The 18882-nt window shown below is 48.8% G+C and overlaps 1 protein-coding gene across 1 annotated transcript in view; it reads right to left on the reverse strand.

Annotated features, from left to right (window-relative positions):
• SLC45A2 (solute carrier family 45 member 2) overlaps positions 1 to 17703 on the reverse strand; it is a 434015-nt gene extending 416312 nt beyond the window's left edge. Inside the window, exon 1 of the mRNA XM_069627092.1 lies at positions 17161 to 17703. Coding sequence (XP_069483193.1) covers positions 17161 to 17575 — 415 coding nt within the window. The 5' untranslated portion in view covers positions 17576 to 17703. The remainder of the gene's footprint in view (positions 1 to 17160) is intronic.
• Positions 17704 to 18882: the final 1179 nt, after the last annotated feature.

An 18882-nucleotide genomic window follows, 5' to 3' on the forward strand; every position in this document is an offset into this window, starting at 1 on the left:
AGCCTGAATGAAACACTGAAAAATACGGAACAATGTTGTTGCAAGATGCCACTTCAAGGTCAACTGGTGTGATGTTGCACAAAATGTCTACTGTGGGCAGAAGGGATACTGTAATACCCAAATCCAGGGGCGCAGAATGTTTTGGATGAAGCACATGGGTGACCCAAACCACTCAGGCACACACACCCTCACCTGGCACTCAATCAGAACCCCTCACACACACACACAACATACACATGGATCACACACACGCATGTGCACTCACCGGAGAATGCCTCGTAATCTGGCAGTTCTCCCACACCTTGGATCTGTTCCTCTGTGAGGTAGGTCCCAGCAACAGACTCATGTACAGTGAGTTCAATGTCTTCTTGTGGAGACCCACCTCCAGTCACCAGAGTAGCGGCATGACTTGAGGCAAGCTTTTTCTTTGCCGTGCGCTTAAGGTAATTCCAGCGCTTGTAGCACTCACCAGCTGTGCGCCTCACAAATCCAAGGGCACTTATGATGTCCGCGACGGTCTGCCAGTGTGCCTGACGTCGAGCAGGTGTGGTCTTGCACCCTGAAGTAATCAACATTTCGCTGTCATGTGTGGACACATACTGCACAAGTGCATCACGGTAGGCTTCCTTGGCTACACCTGCGTAGCCGTGTCTGGGGTATCAGCCTGTAGTGGACAAGCACTCTTCCTCTTTCTTATGGAAGGTGGTGGGGATCCTGAGTGGCCTACGCCGCTCTGGCCACTAGGGGCAGGAGCACCGGTGGACTGGGTAGTTGGAGTGTGGGAATGCACACTGAGCATGGGACTTGGTGCAGGCATTGGCTGAAGTGTGATGTAGTAAGGGGGAACGTTAGCAAGATGGACTGGGACCAACACTGTCCTGGCTGGGAGTGTCAGAGCTGGGGTGGCTGGAGCTGCAGCTGCCCCTGCAGCCTCCCCACCCTGCCTACTCAGGGCAGCAGATAACATAGCTGCCCCTGATCCATGTGGCCTGATGACACCAACTTGCACTGCCACACGTGGCCTAGACTTGGCGACCTGGAAGTCAGCCTGGGAGTCACCCTGTGCCAGGTCAGGTGCCACAATGGGCCGGTCCAACAAGGGCTGAGAAAAGATGGTGTCAGCCACATTTCCCTCAACCATGGGGGGGCATGGGTGTCATTGACTGGTCCTCCACACATGGGGGGCTCGGGGTACCCTGCAAATCCCGGCCACGTCCCCCAACGCGCCCACCACGCCCACCTCTTGAGGCTCGGCTACCTTTGCCACCCTTACCGCTTGATCGCCTCCCAACCATACACTGATGTTTTTGTGCGTATGGGAGTTGCAGTAAACTATTGTCCTGGGCAATTGGGGGTCAAAGGGGTAGGGTACTAGATGGAATTCATACCCTAGTAATCTAGCAAGGCTGTATGTGACCCCTGGGGAAAGATGAAGGGTCACGCAACGCACAGGCACCCCAAAAACAGAAAATAACGTGCACGCAACCCCTCGTAGACCACATGCGTGGAAAAATGAACCCGCACTACGCTGTGGCACCCAGAAACACAAAAATGAACGTACGTGTGTTACACGCAGCCTACAAAGACCTCTGAAGGGTTACGCGACACACAGGGCAAGCACAGTTGTTAAATACGTGCGCGACTCACCGTCTGCCTGGGAAGAGAGCGTGAAAAATATGCACGTGTGCGCGTTGGCAACACCCCCGCCAAAAGAAGAATTGTACGCTGTCTGAGGAGACAGGACAAAAGAAGAAGTGAACGCTGTTTGAGGAAAACAGGCCCAACAGAAAATCAGAAAAAAGCTGTCAGGTAACAGGGAGTACGAACTAGAAACGCTGTGAAGTAAATCGCGTGTGAACCGACAAGAAGTACAGAATTCACCCATTCGCTCTCCACGAAAAGCACGTACAAGGAAATGACGTCCTACACGTACCTTTTGAACCGGCCCACACGTCCAACGTCACTTCCGCGTATATGCGCTAAGGCCCTATCCTCCAATCACACGAGCTGACACTCGGACGTGCAGTTCTTGTACGTGTAACATGCAACCGGGTTCAGGGAAATGCCAGTGCGCGCACGTCACTGACGCGCTTACGCGCTAAGGGCCTTTGGTCCAATGAAACTGCGTACCTGTGCTTACACGCTAAGGGCCTTTCCTCGAATTACACGCTGACGTGCAAGATTTTCACGTGCCAAATCACGCTGTATCAAGCTGGCCACGCGTAAGCACACGGAAGACCACGCTCCTGCCCAGAAGGCCGAATTACTGCCCCCAGAGCCCCGAGCATGCTCCCACCTGCCATCTGCTGCTGCCTGACTGCCTGCTGCCCACGTGCCCTGCTATTTGCTGCCTGCACATCAGCCAGGGATGCAGTTGCTGTGATCACCCCTGCTGGAACCGAAGACTCCCGACTGGGATTACATCGCTCCACAGCCCAGCCCCAGGACCCAGTTGCCCACCCACTCTTGCCTCTGGGGTTGCCATGTCGGGTACCACACCATCTGGCAGCACTGACAACCCCCAGCCAGAGAGGCGGAGAGCCACCAGCTTCAGTGCCACCGAAGTTGGTGTCCTGGTGGAGCAAGTCCTGGGGCAGTATGATGCCCTCTACGGAAGTTTGCGCACCGACAAGGAAGGACGGACAGGATCTGGACGGACATCGTGACTGCCATCAACGCGGAGGGGGTGGCAGTCCGCGACTTCGAACATGTCAAGAAGCACTGGGAGGACTTCAGGTCCAGGACCCTCAACAAGGCCCGGCGCCTCGTGAAACCAGCGGATGGTAAGGGGCGCCGGGGCCACCTGTCGGAACATCAGATGAGGGTCCTGCAATGCATATCCCCAGCGCTCTATGTCCAGGTCCTTGAGAGGCAGGCGCGTCTGGAGTCGAGCGGTAAGTGTACATGCATACTGATTGTAAGCTGTGCGTGTGGTGGTGTGCCTGTAGTGTGCAGGTTGCACATGTGTTTTTGGAGGGTCATGCATGGATGTGCATGTACAGGGCCGTGGGGATAACACATGCGAGTCCTCTCTTGTGTGAGACACATGGATGGTGAATGTGTGTGTAAGCTTGCATGCCAAATGCAGATGTCTGAGCACACATGTTTGAATGACTGTGTATGTAAATTGTCATGGTTGTGGTGTCACACATGGATGTCGGTTCCAGCTGCATGTATCTGCACCGTGTACATGTGCATGTGTGTGTATTCACCAGGGTGCAAAAGTGATGCAACATAGATCCTTGGGACACTGATATGTAGTAGACTGATTGCCAGATGTGACATGGGTGCAAATCTCATCAGTGCGACAGTTGTTGGAGGTGTACACATGCATGTAGGTGTGGTGGCGTGTGTGCATGTCTAGTACACTCCCTGTGTTTCATGTGATGTCTGGCTCACCTTTGGCTGCTCATGCTGTTGTATGTGTATGGATGTTGCTGGCTGTTGCCATATGGCTGTGGAATTGCTCATGTGTGTGAGTTGACATGCCATGTGTGTTGGGGATTGCGATGCCATGTCTGAAGTCTGACACTGCCACTCGTGTGCAACTGTCATGTGTGTATCAGTCCATTGTACAGTGTCCTGATGCCTGTCTCCTATCTCTCCCTGTCTGCAACGTCAACTGATGAAGAGGGCGGAGAGGGTGCTGTGGAGCACAGCGGCAGGGATCACACCACCAGCCAGAGACGCAAGTCCCGGCTCCCCTCCCATGTTGTCATCTTGTCGGGGAGAGAGGAGTCCGGTGTCGCGTCCCAGGCCGCAGCTGCCGAGGGAAGGTCCAAGAGGCAGGGACAGGAGGCAGCACACGCCGCCGCAGAGGTGCCTGTGTGTAATCCTGTCCCTGATCCTGTGACTGCATCATCCCGCACCAGCAGGGATGCCTCCGTCCAGACCCGTTTTCAGGGAGGGGATGAGCTTACAACAACTGGCCTTCCTCTCTGTGGACGTGGCTATCCGGGACCAGGTTGAGCCTGTCCTGGGTGGGGTGGCGATGCGCCAACGGGCCATGCAAGGTGACCTGCAGTCTTACGTTGGGGAGAATGCACGTCATCTCGAATGGCTCGTTGACCATGTCAGCCTACTGGGACAGGTCACCCAGGCCGGATTCCTCCGTTTGCTGAGCCTTGCTTCGACCCCCTCTTCACCTGAACCCCCTATGTGCCAGTCGTGCCATCTTCCCACCCATTTGTCACCTGGGTGCCCTGTGGAGCTGCCTCTGACCGTGCGGCCAGGCTGGTGGAGGACACATCCCTGCCACAGTCGGGAGTTGGACGTCCCGCAGGGGTGGCCACCTCAACAACTGCACCCCAGCCGGAGGAGGATGTGCAGACAGCAGGAGCCAGGGCACGGGCACAGGCACAGCAGCAACAAGGTGGGAGCCATGATAGCTCGGGGCCTTCAACATCGGAGGGGCAGGCATCGGCCGGAGGGCAGGAGGACCCAGGACGGGAAGTGTCTTCCGTGTGGCAGCGGTTGAGCCATGCTATAGATGCAGAGCGGCAGCAAACGGAAGAGGCACGGCTCACGATGGTCAGGGCGGAGAACTCCATGCCAAGGGGTCTGAGGCAGGCCGAGTGCCTCGAGGCAATTCACAGGGACATGGGGGTCCAGATTTCATCGTCCCTGCGAACCCTCTGGGCCATGGAAGTGGACCGCCTCCGGTACATCGAGCAGGAATTCGATGATGCCCTGGTCCGGGACATCCAAAAGTGAGCCGTCGGACTAGCCCGCTGCCCTTGTATATAGTTCATTAGTGTTAGGTTTCTTTTCGTTTTTTCGATATTTTGGTTGCGCTTGGACAATGCACCACATTTCTGTATATATTTTTTTATTAGGTAGTATTTTTGACAGGTTTCATTTCTTCAGTTGGGCTCATGAACCCTGGATTGTTCATCTGTATATAGTTCAACATTGGAAGCTTCTCTTTTTTTATGATTTCACCATGGAGCAATGGTTTTCACTTTCTTTTTTCCCTTGGATTTGCTTTGTTGGACTGTGACTTTGGACACCATTTCTTTTGGATTATGATTTCTTGTTTTTCATTCTTTTACTGACATGCAGCTTTTCTTTTTAAATTCCCATTGTTGTTTGTTTGATTTTAATTCCATTCATGTTGTGTTTAATACATTTTTTTCTTCATACTTCGTTGTGTGGTATTATCTCATTGGTTTCATGCATGTCATGATATGGGTTTTCACATTCACTTGCAACCATTGTGTGTGTGTGATGGACATGTGTTCATTTACATACTTGCCATTGGGGTTGTATCATGTAATTGGCTTTTCTATGTGTGTGGATGCAATACTTGGTTGGGTCTTTGTGCTGGGTAGACTGCCCATAAGGGCCATGTTTGAGGATCGTCATGACCTGGGGGCAGGGGGACATGAGTGGGGGCCTGCTGGCAGGTGCCCCTGACTGCTGGTGGCTGGGGGTGCAGGGGGACATGTGTGGGGGCCTGCTGGCAGGTGCTCATCACTGCTGGGGGGTGGGGGTGCAGGGGTCATGAGTGGGACATGAGTGGGGGCCTGCTGGGAGGTGCCTCTCACTGCTGGGGGTGCAGGGGGACATGGGTGGGACATGAGTGGGGGCCTGCTGGCAGGTGCCCCTCACTGCTGGGGGCTGAGGGTGCAGGGGGACATGAGTAGGACATGAGTGGGGGCCTGCTGGCAGGTGCCCCTCACTGCTGGGGGCTGGGGGTGCAGGGGGACATGAGTGGGGGCCTGCTGGCAGGTGCCCCTCACTGCTGGGGGCTGGGAGTGCAGGGGGACATGAGTGGGGGCCTGCTGGCAGGTGCCCCTCACTGCTGGGAGCTGGGGGTGCAGGGGGACATGTGTGGGGGCCTTCTGGCAGGTTCCCCTCACTGCTGGGGGTTGGGGGTGCAGGGGCGCATGAGTGGGACATGAGTGGGGCCTGCTGGCAGGTGCCCCTCACTGCTGGGGGGTGGGTGTGCTGGGAGACATGAGTTGGTTATCATATTGCAACGTGACATCTGGCTTGGCTGGGGGGCATGCCCATGGTGGATGGGCTGCCTGCGGGACATGACCAGGGGTGCAGGGTAGTCCCCTGTGGTGTGGGCTGCCTGCAGGGGACATGGAGGGGGTAGGGGGGACACCTGGGAGGACCCACACTGCCAATTCACGTGTTGAACTTCCCACGCACCCCTGAAATACACATACCCAGCCCATTTGCGTGGGAAACTTCCCGCACACCCCTGAAATACACGTACACAGCCCATTCATGTGTGAGACTTCCCGCGCACCCCTGAAATACACGTACCCAGCCCATTCACGTGGGAAACTTCCCACGCACCCCTGAAATACACGTACCCAGGGCATTCGCGTGTGAAACTTCCCGCGCACACCTATAATACACGTACCCAGGCCAATCACGTGTAAAACTTCCCGCGCACCCCTGAAATATACTTACCCAGCCCATTCGCGTGTGAAACTTCCCGCGCACCCCTGTAATACACCTACCCAGGCCAATTCACGTGGAAAACTTCCCACACACCCCTGAAATACACATACCCCACTCGCTCAAGGCCTATCGTGTGTGAAACTTCCCGCGCACCCCTGTAATACACGTACCTAGGCCAATCGCGTGTAAAACTTCCCGCGCACCCCTGAAATACAGTTTCCCCGCTTGCCGTTTGCTGTTTGGCAGCCCTGTAAACTGGTCCAGGGTTAGTGCAGCCCTTTGTGATGGTTTAGGGATTTTGATGGCTTTTCCTTGCGCGAGGGCGTTCTTGGGGGCGTAACTGGCGCTGCTGCAGGGTCGCTGCGCCACTCTGCGCCACGGCTGGTCTTGAAGGATAAAATCCATGAATACGCTGTGCGTGGAAATCGATTTTAGCGCACGCGGCTGGCGCAGACATTCGCACGGGCACACTGTGCACCAGCCGCGTGTGAAACTTCCCGCGCACCCCTGAAATACACGTACCCAGCCCATTGGTGTGGGAAACTTCCTGCGCACCCCTGAAATACACGTACCCAGCCCATTCGCGTGGGAAACTTCCCACGCACCCCTGAAATACACATACCCAGCCCATTGGCATGGGAAACTTCCCGCGCACCCCTGAAATACACGTACCCAGCCCATTTGCGTGTGAGACTTCCCACGCACCCCTGAAATACACGTACCCAGGCCAATTCACGTGTTAAACTTCCCGCGCACCCCTGTAATACACGTACCCAGGCCAATCGCGTGTAAACCTTCCCACGCACCCCTGTAATACACGTACCCAGGCCAATCGCATGTAAAACTTCCCGCGCACCCCTGAAACACAGGTTCCCCGTTTGCTGTTTGACAGCCCTGTAAACTGGTCCAGGGTTAGTGCAGCCCTTTGTGATGGTTTGGGGATTTTGATGGCTTTTCCTTGCGTGAGGGCGTTCTTGGGGGCGTAACTGGCGCTGCTGCAGGGTCGCTGCGCCACTCTGCGCCACGGCTGGTTTTGGAGGATAAAATCCATGAATACGCTGTGCGCGGAAATCGATTTTAGCGCACGCGGCTGGCGCAGACATTCGCACGGGCACACTGTCCGCCAGCCGCGTGCGACACTTTTGTGCGAAATTCTATGAATTACCCTGACAGTCTTTAAAGAAGGCATGAGCTACGTAGCACTATCACGCTTACGTACAATTGCCGGTCTATTTCTAATCAACTTTGATGCAAATAAAGTGACAGCTGATATTCCTTAGATCTTGGAATACAATAGACTGTGGTCACTGTACACCCCCCCCCCCATCTGAAACAATATCCTGTTCCAGAAAAATTAAACCGTGGTAAAAGAAAAGTAATTCTAGCAGAAATGCAACAGAATCTGATTACAAATCCTTCAACAAAAAAAAAAAAGAAAAGAAGGAAAAGGTTCATCAATTACCACAAGCAAAGAAGAACCTATTAGGGAAAGTAAACCAGGTACTTCTTCAAAGAAGGAAGAAAAACTCTGAAAAAAGTACTCTGAAATGGAGCTAGCTGGTCCATTCAAATGAAAGTGGTGTACGTTGCTATGCAAATGTAGCAATGAATATTCTATTTCAATTGCCACCAATGGTTAACAATATGTACTTTCACAGTACAGACAAATTGTGTTTGCAAATGTTAGTCCTTCATAGAAATGCAACAAACAATCCTGACAACACTTACAGTGTTCATGGAATAAGGCAAGAATTGGACTACTGTGCTGGAATGGTGAGATTCAATATAAACACACAGGAAGATCCACAAAAATTTCTAATGTACTTACTACAAGTACTGGAAAGCAAAAGCATACCTATAAATGAAATCTTCCAGATTTCATACATGTGGAAACATACATGCACTCGCTGTAGCAATGTCACACAGGAACAAATCCCAAATGAGTGAGTTGTGTATGTATCCATACCTAATTGTGAATCCATTCCATTTCAGCAACTAGTACAGAATGCAAACCATGCCAGATTATGTACTATGTGCAATTCAGACAATCGCTCCACCTTAGTGATACACACTCATAATACTTATGCTGCTACGTTATAATGCAGATGGTACAAAAAACAACTGCAAGCCCACCGGATTCACACACGGTCAAGTGTCACTGGGAAAGAAAACCTAACAGTAGGTATAATCTACCATGCAGGAGCTACAACCAATGCGGGTCACTACATTGCATACATTAAGAAGAAAGGTGGATGGATGGAATGTAATGATAGTACCATTACTGAAGCAGAGATTGCCAGCTAATATTACAAATGCATATTTAATCTTCTTAAAGCCAATATTTTATGACTAATGTCTACTTCAACATTACCAGAAAATGAAGTGAAAGCCTACATACAGTTAGAATAGGCCAACAGGTATCTAACTAGCCAAGAGTTTAGAACACCATCACAGATAAATGAATACCACAGAAGCATAACAACAAATGCAGTTAGAATACACCAACAAGTATCTAACTGATGTTAAAAATAGCAACAAGGCTACAAGCATAACATAAAATCAGAAATAACAAGGAAACACTCAAAGAAATAGTTTGTAGCATGACAAATGAAGGTATTTTTTAATCCGACGGATTATTTTTCTCCCAGACCCAAGGATTTCCAAAACAAACACAGAAACTGAGCACAACTGGTTTGTAAACCAAGTATGAGGGTCAAAAATAAAAACAAACTGTCTATAACACAATATAAGAAGTCTTCATAAAATGCAAACACTAACATGCTTTTTTCTTTTATCACAGAAATTAAAAAAGGCTAGGTGCGCCAAGTACTCCAGTCATGTAAAACTTATGTGGATTATGCACAAATTAACCAGTAAGTATAATTATAGTCATTTCATACATATGCAAATCAACACGGCTAATCTATAGCATTAATATGGTACAGTGACTATAAGCAGGACCTAGCTTTTTTGATGTAGAACCCAGCACCTACACCCTACCGTGAAGCAACCCACACTATAGGTCCTAACCACAATCATTACTACATATCAAAACCATGGTGCTTTTAATTTCACTACTTTTACGGTTAGTTTTGCGTGCGTGGTCTGCAGCCATGCAACCAAGACACTAGAACATGCACACAAACACAACACCACGGCCATGTTCACTTATACCCCCACTCCTTATCACTGCAGGCTTGGGTGCATAGCTTGTGGCCATGCACCCAAGACTCAGGGTCCTGCCCGAAACAGTAAAGCATATCGCAACCATTGTGGCTTCTACTTTCACTACTTATACAGTTGTTTTTTGGAGCATGGCCTCCTGCCATGCTCCCAAAACACTACGTCCTCCCCACAACCACCCGACTGATGTTTCATAGTACGAGTGTATCTATGGCTGTTATAAGCTGCAGTAGTTGTGGCCACAAGTTACAGACTTGGGTGTAAGCCCATACATTTTTGAATGTATGGGCATGCAGTGTATGAAATCCATAGTGGCTTACAACTGCAGTGCTTATATCTTTGTTTTTGGGTGCGTGGCCTTTGGGCATGCACCAAACCCTGTAAGTCCTCGCCACAACTACCACAACATATCACGGCCATTGTGGCTTGTAACAACACTTCGACCTTGCAGCCAAGTATCTACACACTCTCCACAACCATTTGACCCATAAGCAATACTACAATTGTATCAATTTCTGTAATATGCTGCAGTGGTTGTGGCCAGGGCCTACAGTCTTGAAAGTATGGCCTACGGCCTATGGCCATGCATCCAAGACTCTACGCCCTGGCCACAATCACCGCAGAATACACCCATGGTCGCTTACACAGGAGTGACACACCCATACAATGAAAGTGTAGCATGTACTCAATTTGTACCCAGGACTCTAGGCCCTGCCCACACCTGCCAGATACATAATGGAATGTGTGGCTGAGATGTATGACTGTGATATCCTGTACTGCTTGTGGGCACTCTTCGGTGTATCACCTACAGCCTGCAGCCATGCACCCAAAACTGAACGTCCTGCCCACAACTACCGCACTAGGTAAAATTCATGTTGGCTTATAACTTCTCAGGTGCTTGGCCTTCGGCCATTCACCAAAGACTGCAGATCCTCCCCACAACCACCCGAGTGATGCGCGGTAGTAGAGGTGCAGCAATAGTTGTAGTATGCTTCAGTGGTTCTGGCCAGAGGCTAGACTCCTACCTGTATATCCATACCTATTACAATTTATGGATGTGTAGTGGCTAATACCTCCAGTGCTTATAATTTTGTTCTTAGGTGCACGCCCCCCATAACTTTTCCCCCCATGGACCAAACATCACTAAATGTTGCAAAAATATTCAGAGTGGCCCATATACTTTGTTTGCAAAGTTCGGTGAGGATACGTCCAGGGGGAGCGGAGTTATAGGGCACCCAAAAAGTGCTCTTCCTATAGAAACAACAACTAAACCATAACTACACGGCCACTACTGTGGGCGTGTAATAATATACATATATCTCAAGAAAGAAAGAGGAACGGCTGAACCGCACTCCCGCGGGCCAATGGCTAATGCCAGTCTCCAAGAAAAATTACGAAAAAAACCACCATGTACTAAATACAGATGTAGATTTTTAATGATTAAAAAAAAGGAAAAGGTTGTACAAAAAATGAAGTGCACAACAGGCAGCAACACAAAACAGACAGAGGCGGGACGCTGTGGTGCACGACCTGCAAACAATGCTTTTCGCGCTACACTGAGCGCTTGATCACGTGGGGGGGGAATAGGAGGGATTACTGACATAAGTAACAACCATAAAACTGGTCCTTCTACTCTGTTGATTAACTCTGTGGAGGCCAGGCAGTAGAGTAAACGTGCTGGCGGCCATGATGGAATGGAGCGGAAAGGCATGCATATCAAAGGAAAGCCAAAACCAAGAACCACATACTTAAGTGCATAGTGCACGGGTACCGGTACATATAAATGACAATACGGCTGAACAAAGGAAAGAGCCGCCTGATGTAAAATTACAAAAAAATGTCATAAATCCATGTAAAGTACACAGTCAACAATAATGACAAATATAAAAGAAATGATGACACAATTTGATATGGCGGAAGCGTGCATTTCCACAATGAAATAACAACTCATGGTAAGAGGAACCAGATACATGGATGGTAAAATGTAAAATATTAAAACCACCGGGTTATAAGTTGTAATAAAATAACCAACATAAGGCGTGCACACAAATAAGACCGATGTTAAAAATCCAATCTGTGACAGGCAGCAGGAAGGTAGGCTAGCTACTGCAACCTGAAGGGAAAAAAAGAGGACTAAAGTGCTAAAATCACCACCAGTAGAAGTACAATATACTAATACCTTCAGGAAGAGTCAAAAACAAAACACAACCATACTTAAATAAAAAGCATAACAATGTTACATGGTCCTGTATATGGAGAAGCATGATTCTACATATTAAATGCTAGCAAGGTTGGTAAGATAAAAAACAGTCTAAAAGGTGCACACCACATAATGTAAAATAATTACAGCAATTTCATTCCACCATGGAGGCCAACAACAGCTGTTGTAAGCAATCCAAAAACTGCTTCTCCACAACCCTGTAATGCAGAAATAGGTACAGATGTCATAGGACATCTGAAGTGTCCATGAACACCACAGGACCGCCCCAAGGCACCTGGAGTGTTGGCTGACTTTTTGGGGGAGGGGGGTGAAACAACCCATTTTTTCAATTTAACCCAAAATCCAAACATAAGACATCCAAAACATAAGATCCACACTCACCTCATTCGGAAACCTGCGATCGTGAACCCTGCAAATCATTCTCTCTTTGGGCTTCTTCCATCTATCTCACTCATTTGTCCAGCAAGTAATATCTGCTTAAAGTCTGAGCGGGTAACACAATGGCCATTCCAAGAGGCCCGTAAAGTATCAATTTAAAGGAAGAAAACACGAACTTCAGTAACTAGGAGAAAATGTTAAAATAATTCCTGGAAGGTCACAGTAACCACTAAACACCAACAACAAAGGTTGGAAAATGCAAAAGTACAAGAGGAAAGGCTGACAACCACAAAAGATAAGTCGAAAATGAAAGGCCGAATTTTAATGGGTTAAATAACATTTAAAAAAATTAACACACCACAATGTTAAAGCAATAAGTTAACTAAACACCAGAAAATGAGGTCTAATTGGTATGGCTTGCAATGAGTGCGAGATTTACTATTGGAAATAAGTTATTACATGGTACACTACTTGTCAATTTTGTTTCTAACTGGACAATAGTTACAAAAAATCTGCACAACCCGTGTAAAAATAATCTCCAAGCATGTCATGAAGCAGGTACACACAAACAATATCAGACTTCTGCATTGGTTTGTCATGCTTTCTGTAACATGTGAGAGCACGCCTGAAAAAGCTCACCAGGAACACTGAAAGCTCATCTTCGAGCTCCCCAGAATTTACATGCAGAGAACCTGTTACGTTTACACGTTGGACCATGCAGGTCCCTTCTGCTTAATTTTCCAGGTGTTCATAGAGAAGTGCAAAGGGGGTGTGCAAAATGAAGCACACTCAGTTTTACACTAACCTTTTCCACTCCCCCGTGCAAAACAATTAAGTGCATTCTGACGTTTTATGCGTGACAGGCAGCATCTGCAATGGAATCCACCTGCTTTTTGCTGGTGTAAAAAGTAGGTGGATTTCACAGGAATCTGTAGCATTTGTACCAACATTAAAATACAAGCTTGAGCAAACACAGACTATTGTATAACAGAGAGGAAGGGTGAGGAGGAATCATAACTTATAAAATATTAAAATGAAGAGCGGGCAGTAATGTGATGCACTACATAATAGTGAGTGTGTGACAAAAAGCAATAGCAAGCACAGGCGTACGGAATTATGCGAAAGCCTTTGGACATAGTTCTCATTATTACACCACCAGCGTAGACACGATGCCTGATAGAAGTGGAGCTCTCCTGTCAGTCAGCATGTTCACGTTGCAGAGACCCAAACTGTGAACACGCTGTCTGGCAGGAGAGTCTACATTACCAGAGGAGGGGAGGGCCACCGGTCCTCCCCGGGAACGGGTGGATGCATGCAGGCACAGTAAGTAGTTGTCTTTAATCAATGTGTATGTATGCATGTAGGTGGTTATTTTGTGTGAATGTGCGGGTCAAAGTGTGTCTGTGCCTTTCGTGTCAGTTCAGTTCCCCACCCCTAAACATACAGGCTCTGCACTACATTTAGGGGTGGAGGCGGCTTTGGGCATGGCATTCTTTTTGCTTTACCCTGCATGCACACAGTACCGTGCATCCAGGGTAAAGCAAAAATGATATGGATAGACTAGCCTACATTGAAAGCAAGCCAATCCATCCACGTAATAACACTTATCTTTGCTTTACCCTTGATGCACTGTTACTGTCCATCAAGGGTAAAGCAAACATGATTTGGCTATATTGGCATACATTCAGGGCCGGCTCTAGAGCGCCATAGCCTCCGCCACGCCAGCCTTTATACAGCTCCTTTGCGCTGGCGCCGCACCAGCCGTGGCGCCCTATGTAAAATAAAAGGTCCCCCCCATGCTGGTGCTCCAGTGGCACCCTACGTTGGTGAAAAAGCTCGCCCCTCACACCCATGGGAGGAGCTTTTCCCTTAATGTGGGCACAGCTGCCGCGCTAGCATGGGGGGGGGGCTTTTCTATTACAAAGGGCACTGCTGCCACGCCATCTCAGGGGGATCCTTTTAAGGGCTTCCACGAGCTGGCGAGGTGGACGCACCCTATTAAAATGAAAAGTGCCCCGCTCTCGTGCTGGCACCTGCCACTCCTGCACGGGAGCAGGGAGGTTTTAATTTGAATAGGGTGAGCTGCCACACCAGCATGGGGCATCCTTTGAAAGGCTGTTCCCAAGCTGGCAGCACCCTATTTAAGGGAAAAGCTCCCCTCTGTTTAAGAGGGGAGCTTTCCACTGAGCTGCCCAAAAATAAATTACTCTGGGTTCCCCCTTCTCCTTGGGGGGTTGGGGGGGGGAGTGTGGGCCCGAGGGTCATGGCCAAACATGGCATTTTGCATAAAAGAAAATATCATTTTGGGAACATTATGTTTGTGTTTATGCAAAATGCATGTTTCAAATTTAAAATTGCCCACAATTTTAAATTTGAAACATGTCTGTACTTGTAGTTTTCATTGGTCACAATACTCACCCCACAAAAATATGCAAGACATATATATGCATGTAATTTACAAGACATATATAACAATTTGGACACTTTTGAACAGGATGTGAGGCTGGCTGTTTCTGTGTGCCAAGTCTTCTGAAGCAAATCTGGGAGTTTCCTGGGACAGCCATGGTCCCAAGGACAGAAAAGCTTCCCCAGCTGGTGCCAAGAGCTTTTCTTTTACATAGGGCACCTCCCTGAGCTTGTGCAGTGGTGGAGCCAGCCTCAATTTATTTTTTGAGGGGTGGCTGGGTGACACATAGGGATAGGTTATGGGTATTGATATCGCCTGGACGGGCTTATGTCCTCTGCAGGTTTGCTGCTGCTGCCATGTTAATCAATGTTTACATGTAAATAGTCTGCTCTCCCAGGTGAGACATCTGGCAGGTTCTTTGTAGCACCCCATTCCCATCAGAGCCCAGGGTTTAGCACTCAGACATCAAGGGATAGTGCGGCCTTCTTCCTGCAGCCTCGTCAATGTGGGAGGTTTAATCCATAGGCAGGGGCTGGCGCCACCCTATTTAAGTGAAGAGACCCCAGCTCCCGTCTTTTGTTTCACAGGGGCTAAGGCATTCTCTGCCTACACTGATTGCATGCCAGTCTTTACACACAATAGCACTTGTCTTTGCTTTACACTTGATGCAGTTACTAATGCAGAGCCAGTTACTGTGCATAAAGGGTAAAGCAAACATGGCAAGCGTTATTACCCATAGATGTCAACTGTTCATAGTGGGTCCTGAGGCTTGCTTGTGCATTGCTCACACTCCCGTGGCTCGTGCTCCAAAAATGTGCATTACATGTAGTTCTACCCACCTCACTAAAAGGGAACTGTGTTCCCATGACATAGAGGACAAGTCTGTTAGAATTAGAAACAAGCACAGTTCCCTTTCATTTTTGTAATAGTGTTTAATAGCATAGATAAGGGTTTTTGCCCCAATAGAGCTGACATCTTATTTGCACCACTCAGCGAAGTATGCACCGCGTTGTACTTTTGAGTTACCCTTTAATAGGCCATTATAACTGATGGGGTTGCACTGGCAAAACTATTCTGTGAATGTGTATTTACTAGCAGGGACTTTGACAAATTGAAACATCAGTATTTAACATTTGTAGTGGTGGGGTAAACACAATTATCTGGACTTACAATTAACCCCATTGTAAACACGTGTATATCAGTGCATGGTTTACTTTCAGAATTTAGCAATTCTTTCATCCCAAAACCGCCAATAACTTGTGTGCCTGACTCCAAAGCCCTTAAATGTTTTCTTTTTCTGTAGGTGTGACAGCAAGGCTATACACATCTGTGCTCTGAAATCTGGCAACTTTAGAAGATCACAGGAGTTCAAAGCTCTGACTGGCAGAAGCAAACCTCAGTAAAGCCATGCTTTGCAATTAAAAATGTCATCACTTTAGTAAGCAATGACTGTTTTTCTCGGCTTGTCCTGCCTGGGGGAGCGGGAGAGGGGTTTCCGACACCTTTGCGGCTTCAAGATTTCTTTTTTGTGTGGGTCAAACCCACGAGGGCGGGTTAGTTGACAGCTCTGGTTGTTACTTGAATAGAATGTAGGCCAGCCTACCCACATAACAGCACTTAACTTTAAAGCAAACACAATTGTCACTGACCTACATCCATTGGCAGCCAGTTTAACCAGCTGGATATACTTTCTGTGGCATAACATTTTTTGTACTGGCTCGGAGTGGTTACATTGTAATAACATATTGGTGCAGCATGGACATGTAAGGGCACAGCCAGCATGAAAATATTGTACATACTAGCATATGTTGTGGGCAAAGGTGTAGTGAAAATGCCTTGGGAAATGGGCACTGTTGGTAACTTGTATCTTTTGGGTTTTCATGTGCTACCATAGAAAACAAAATGCACCATTTTACCCATTATTTAAAAACATGTCTTGGGGGGCGATTTCCCACCCAATTCAGACACACTGGCTGTGCGCTCGGTCGCTAACGCTTATTAGGCACGCCTGCACTCACAGAAATTCACCAGCCGCCACTGCATAACAATGATATATACATAAGAATATGCATGGAAATTACATGGAGGTGCCGAGTAAATCAGATCACAGGTTAGCGAGTGTGTGATAGAGCATGCATTACAGAGGGGGAGTGCCGAATACTGCACTTACTAAAAAATAGTAACAATGTATCAAACGAGTGCAGCCAGTGAGAGGATACACAGAGGAGGCAGTAGCCTTGGATGAGATCTGAAATGTGACAGAATATTGACAGGAAAAAAAGAAAGAAAAGAAGACACCATAATCAGAGAAAGAATAAAAAGTGTTGCATACAGGGTGTTCAGAACATGCCAGATAACGGAAAAATAAGCGTGCACAGCCACGCCGAAAGGATGTGCAAGGTGCAAAAGTACTAAGTGTGCAAGGAACAGGATCACTCAGCGTGCACAAGTCGTAAGGGGGCACTTGCTGGGTATTGAGCATTCAAGTTCAAAAACATTGTGCAGTCCAGCGTAATGCCACACAGCTTGCTGCAGCCAGGTGAAGTTTGCTCACCTGACACCACAGTGTCTCCATTTAGATAGAGCGCCATGCCCAGCACCATCATGACCCCGAGACTGAGGATGTAGGGTCTCCTACGACCCCATGGGGAGCGGCAGTGGTCGCTGGCGGAGCCGGCCACGGGCTGGAGAACGAAACCTAGCACGGGGCTGATAAACCAGACCAAACTGTAGAGGCTGCGCGGAAGGCCCACGCTCAGCAGCACCGGCGTCACATAGGCCGCTTCCACCGCGTAGCAGAACTCGCGCCCGAACATGGCCATGCTGTGCATGACCAGCCGGCCCGTGGACCTGCGGGGTGGCCCGTGCGTCCCCTCCGTGTCTGCCACGCTCCGCTCCCTCGGTGGGTCAGAAGTGCTGCGGGGATCTGTGGCGGCTGCTTGGTGCGGCGTTTCTTTGGAGAGAACCATTGCTGGTTACCGGCAGGAGCCTGCGCTGCTTGAATGTGAGTGAGGACGCCTGACCGCCCCGTGCAGCCAAGGCTGCAGAGGCGTGGCTGCCTCCAGCCCTCTCATGACCGACCACATCACAAGTTACAAAAAGGGGGGTGGGAGTATTTGAGAAGGCTTATTAAACAATTAAACAGGATTTACTAGCGCTAGCCTCCCGGGGAGAGGGGGAGTGCCCTGCTCAACGGCCCATGTAATGAGTTTCATAGTTTTAACTTTATTTACAAAAATAAGAAGAAATGCGGCCTAGTAGGCTTGACACAAAACCTAATGTTGTTTTCAGACGGGTGCTGGCTTTTGAAAAGGCCAATCAGATTTTTTAATCGCCATTGACAAGCAGACCATTAACGTTTTTTTTTTGTCAGAATGTGACACTTATCATATAATTAGAGTCCTAACACAAGATAATTCTATTAAAAAAAGGTGATGGGCAGGTGTCAAATATAACACAAACTATTACATGTTGCGCTCCTCTCCCTTGACACTCCATGTATTCTAAACTGATAAACAGTCCATACATATCAGGCTCTCTAAGCTACGAGTCGCAGATAAACAGGCCTGGTGGGAGGCAACCAAACTCCACCTGGTAAAGTTCTTAAAGTTCTTTTCAAGGATGGAACGAAAATAAATACACCTGCATTGTCTTTACATTTGCAAATGTGCAGCTGGCTAATAAAACCAGTATTTTAGGTCAAGGATTTTGTACGCTCAAAGAGCACTTACCTCCATTTGCGTGTGGAATTGCTAGACAAATCAGCCGATCTCAAAATATCCTGGAGGGACTCCGCCCCCAACCAAGAAGGTCTTAGTATACATGACCCACTCACGAATAATGGGCTCCAAATATAGATAGATACATGAGTTCTGCCTAGCGGGTGTGATACTGCCCCTTTAAGGGCTGCACGCACGCAGCGGAATGATGTTGCACTCCGCCGCGTGTGCTATAAATAAAGGGGGCGTTCCCGGTGGCGCGGAGCGACCGGGGAGCCTGAATCACACAGACGTGTCCGTGTGAGCTCTGTGGCGGGAGGGGGCTCGCGGGCGCCTGTGTGCTCATCGGGTGCACCACAACAGTGGCGACAAGGCGGGACTGCATCCCGGGCCGGACGGTGAGATCGAAGGTGATTTTTGTGTTTTAATTAATATCCGCACCGTTCGATTCATGCCGCATGGAAAGATGCAGTCCACGCGGTCGGTGGCCATTTTGTATCCGGGCCTAAGAAGGCCGCAGCTTTGTTTCTGAAGCATCTAGAGGCCATCCAAGGCCA

This window comes from Ambystoma mexicanum, chromosome 6p (assembly GCF_040938575.1).
Source record: "Ambystoma mexicanum isolate Mex_15411 chromosome 6p, UKY_AmexF1_1, whole genome shotgun sequence".
Classification (NCBI taxonomy): domain Eukaryota; kingdom Metazoa; phylum Chordata; class Amphibia; order Caudata; family Ambystomatidae; genus Ambystoma; species Ambystoma mexicanum.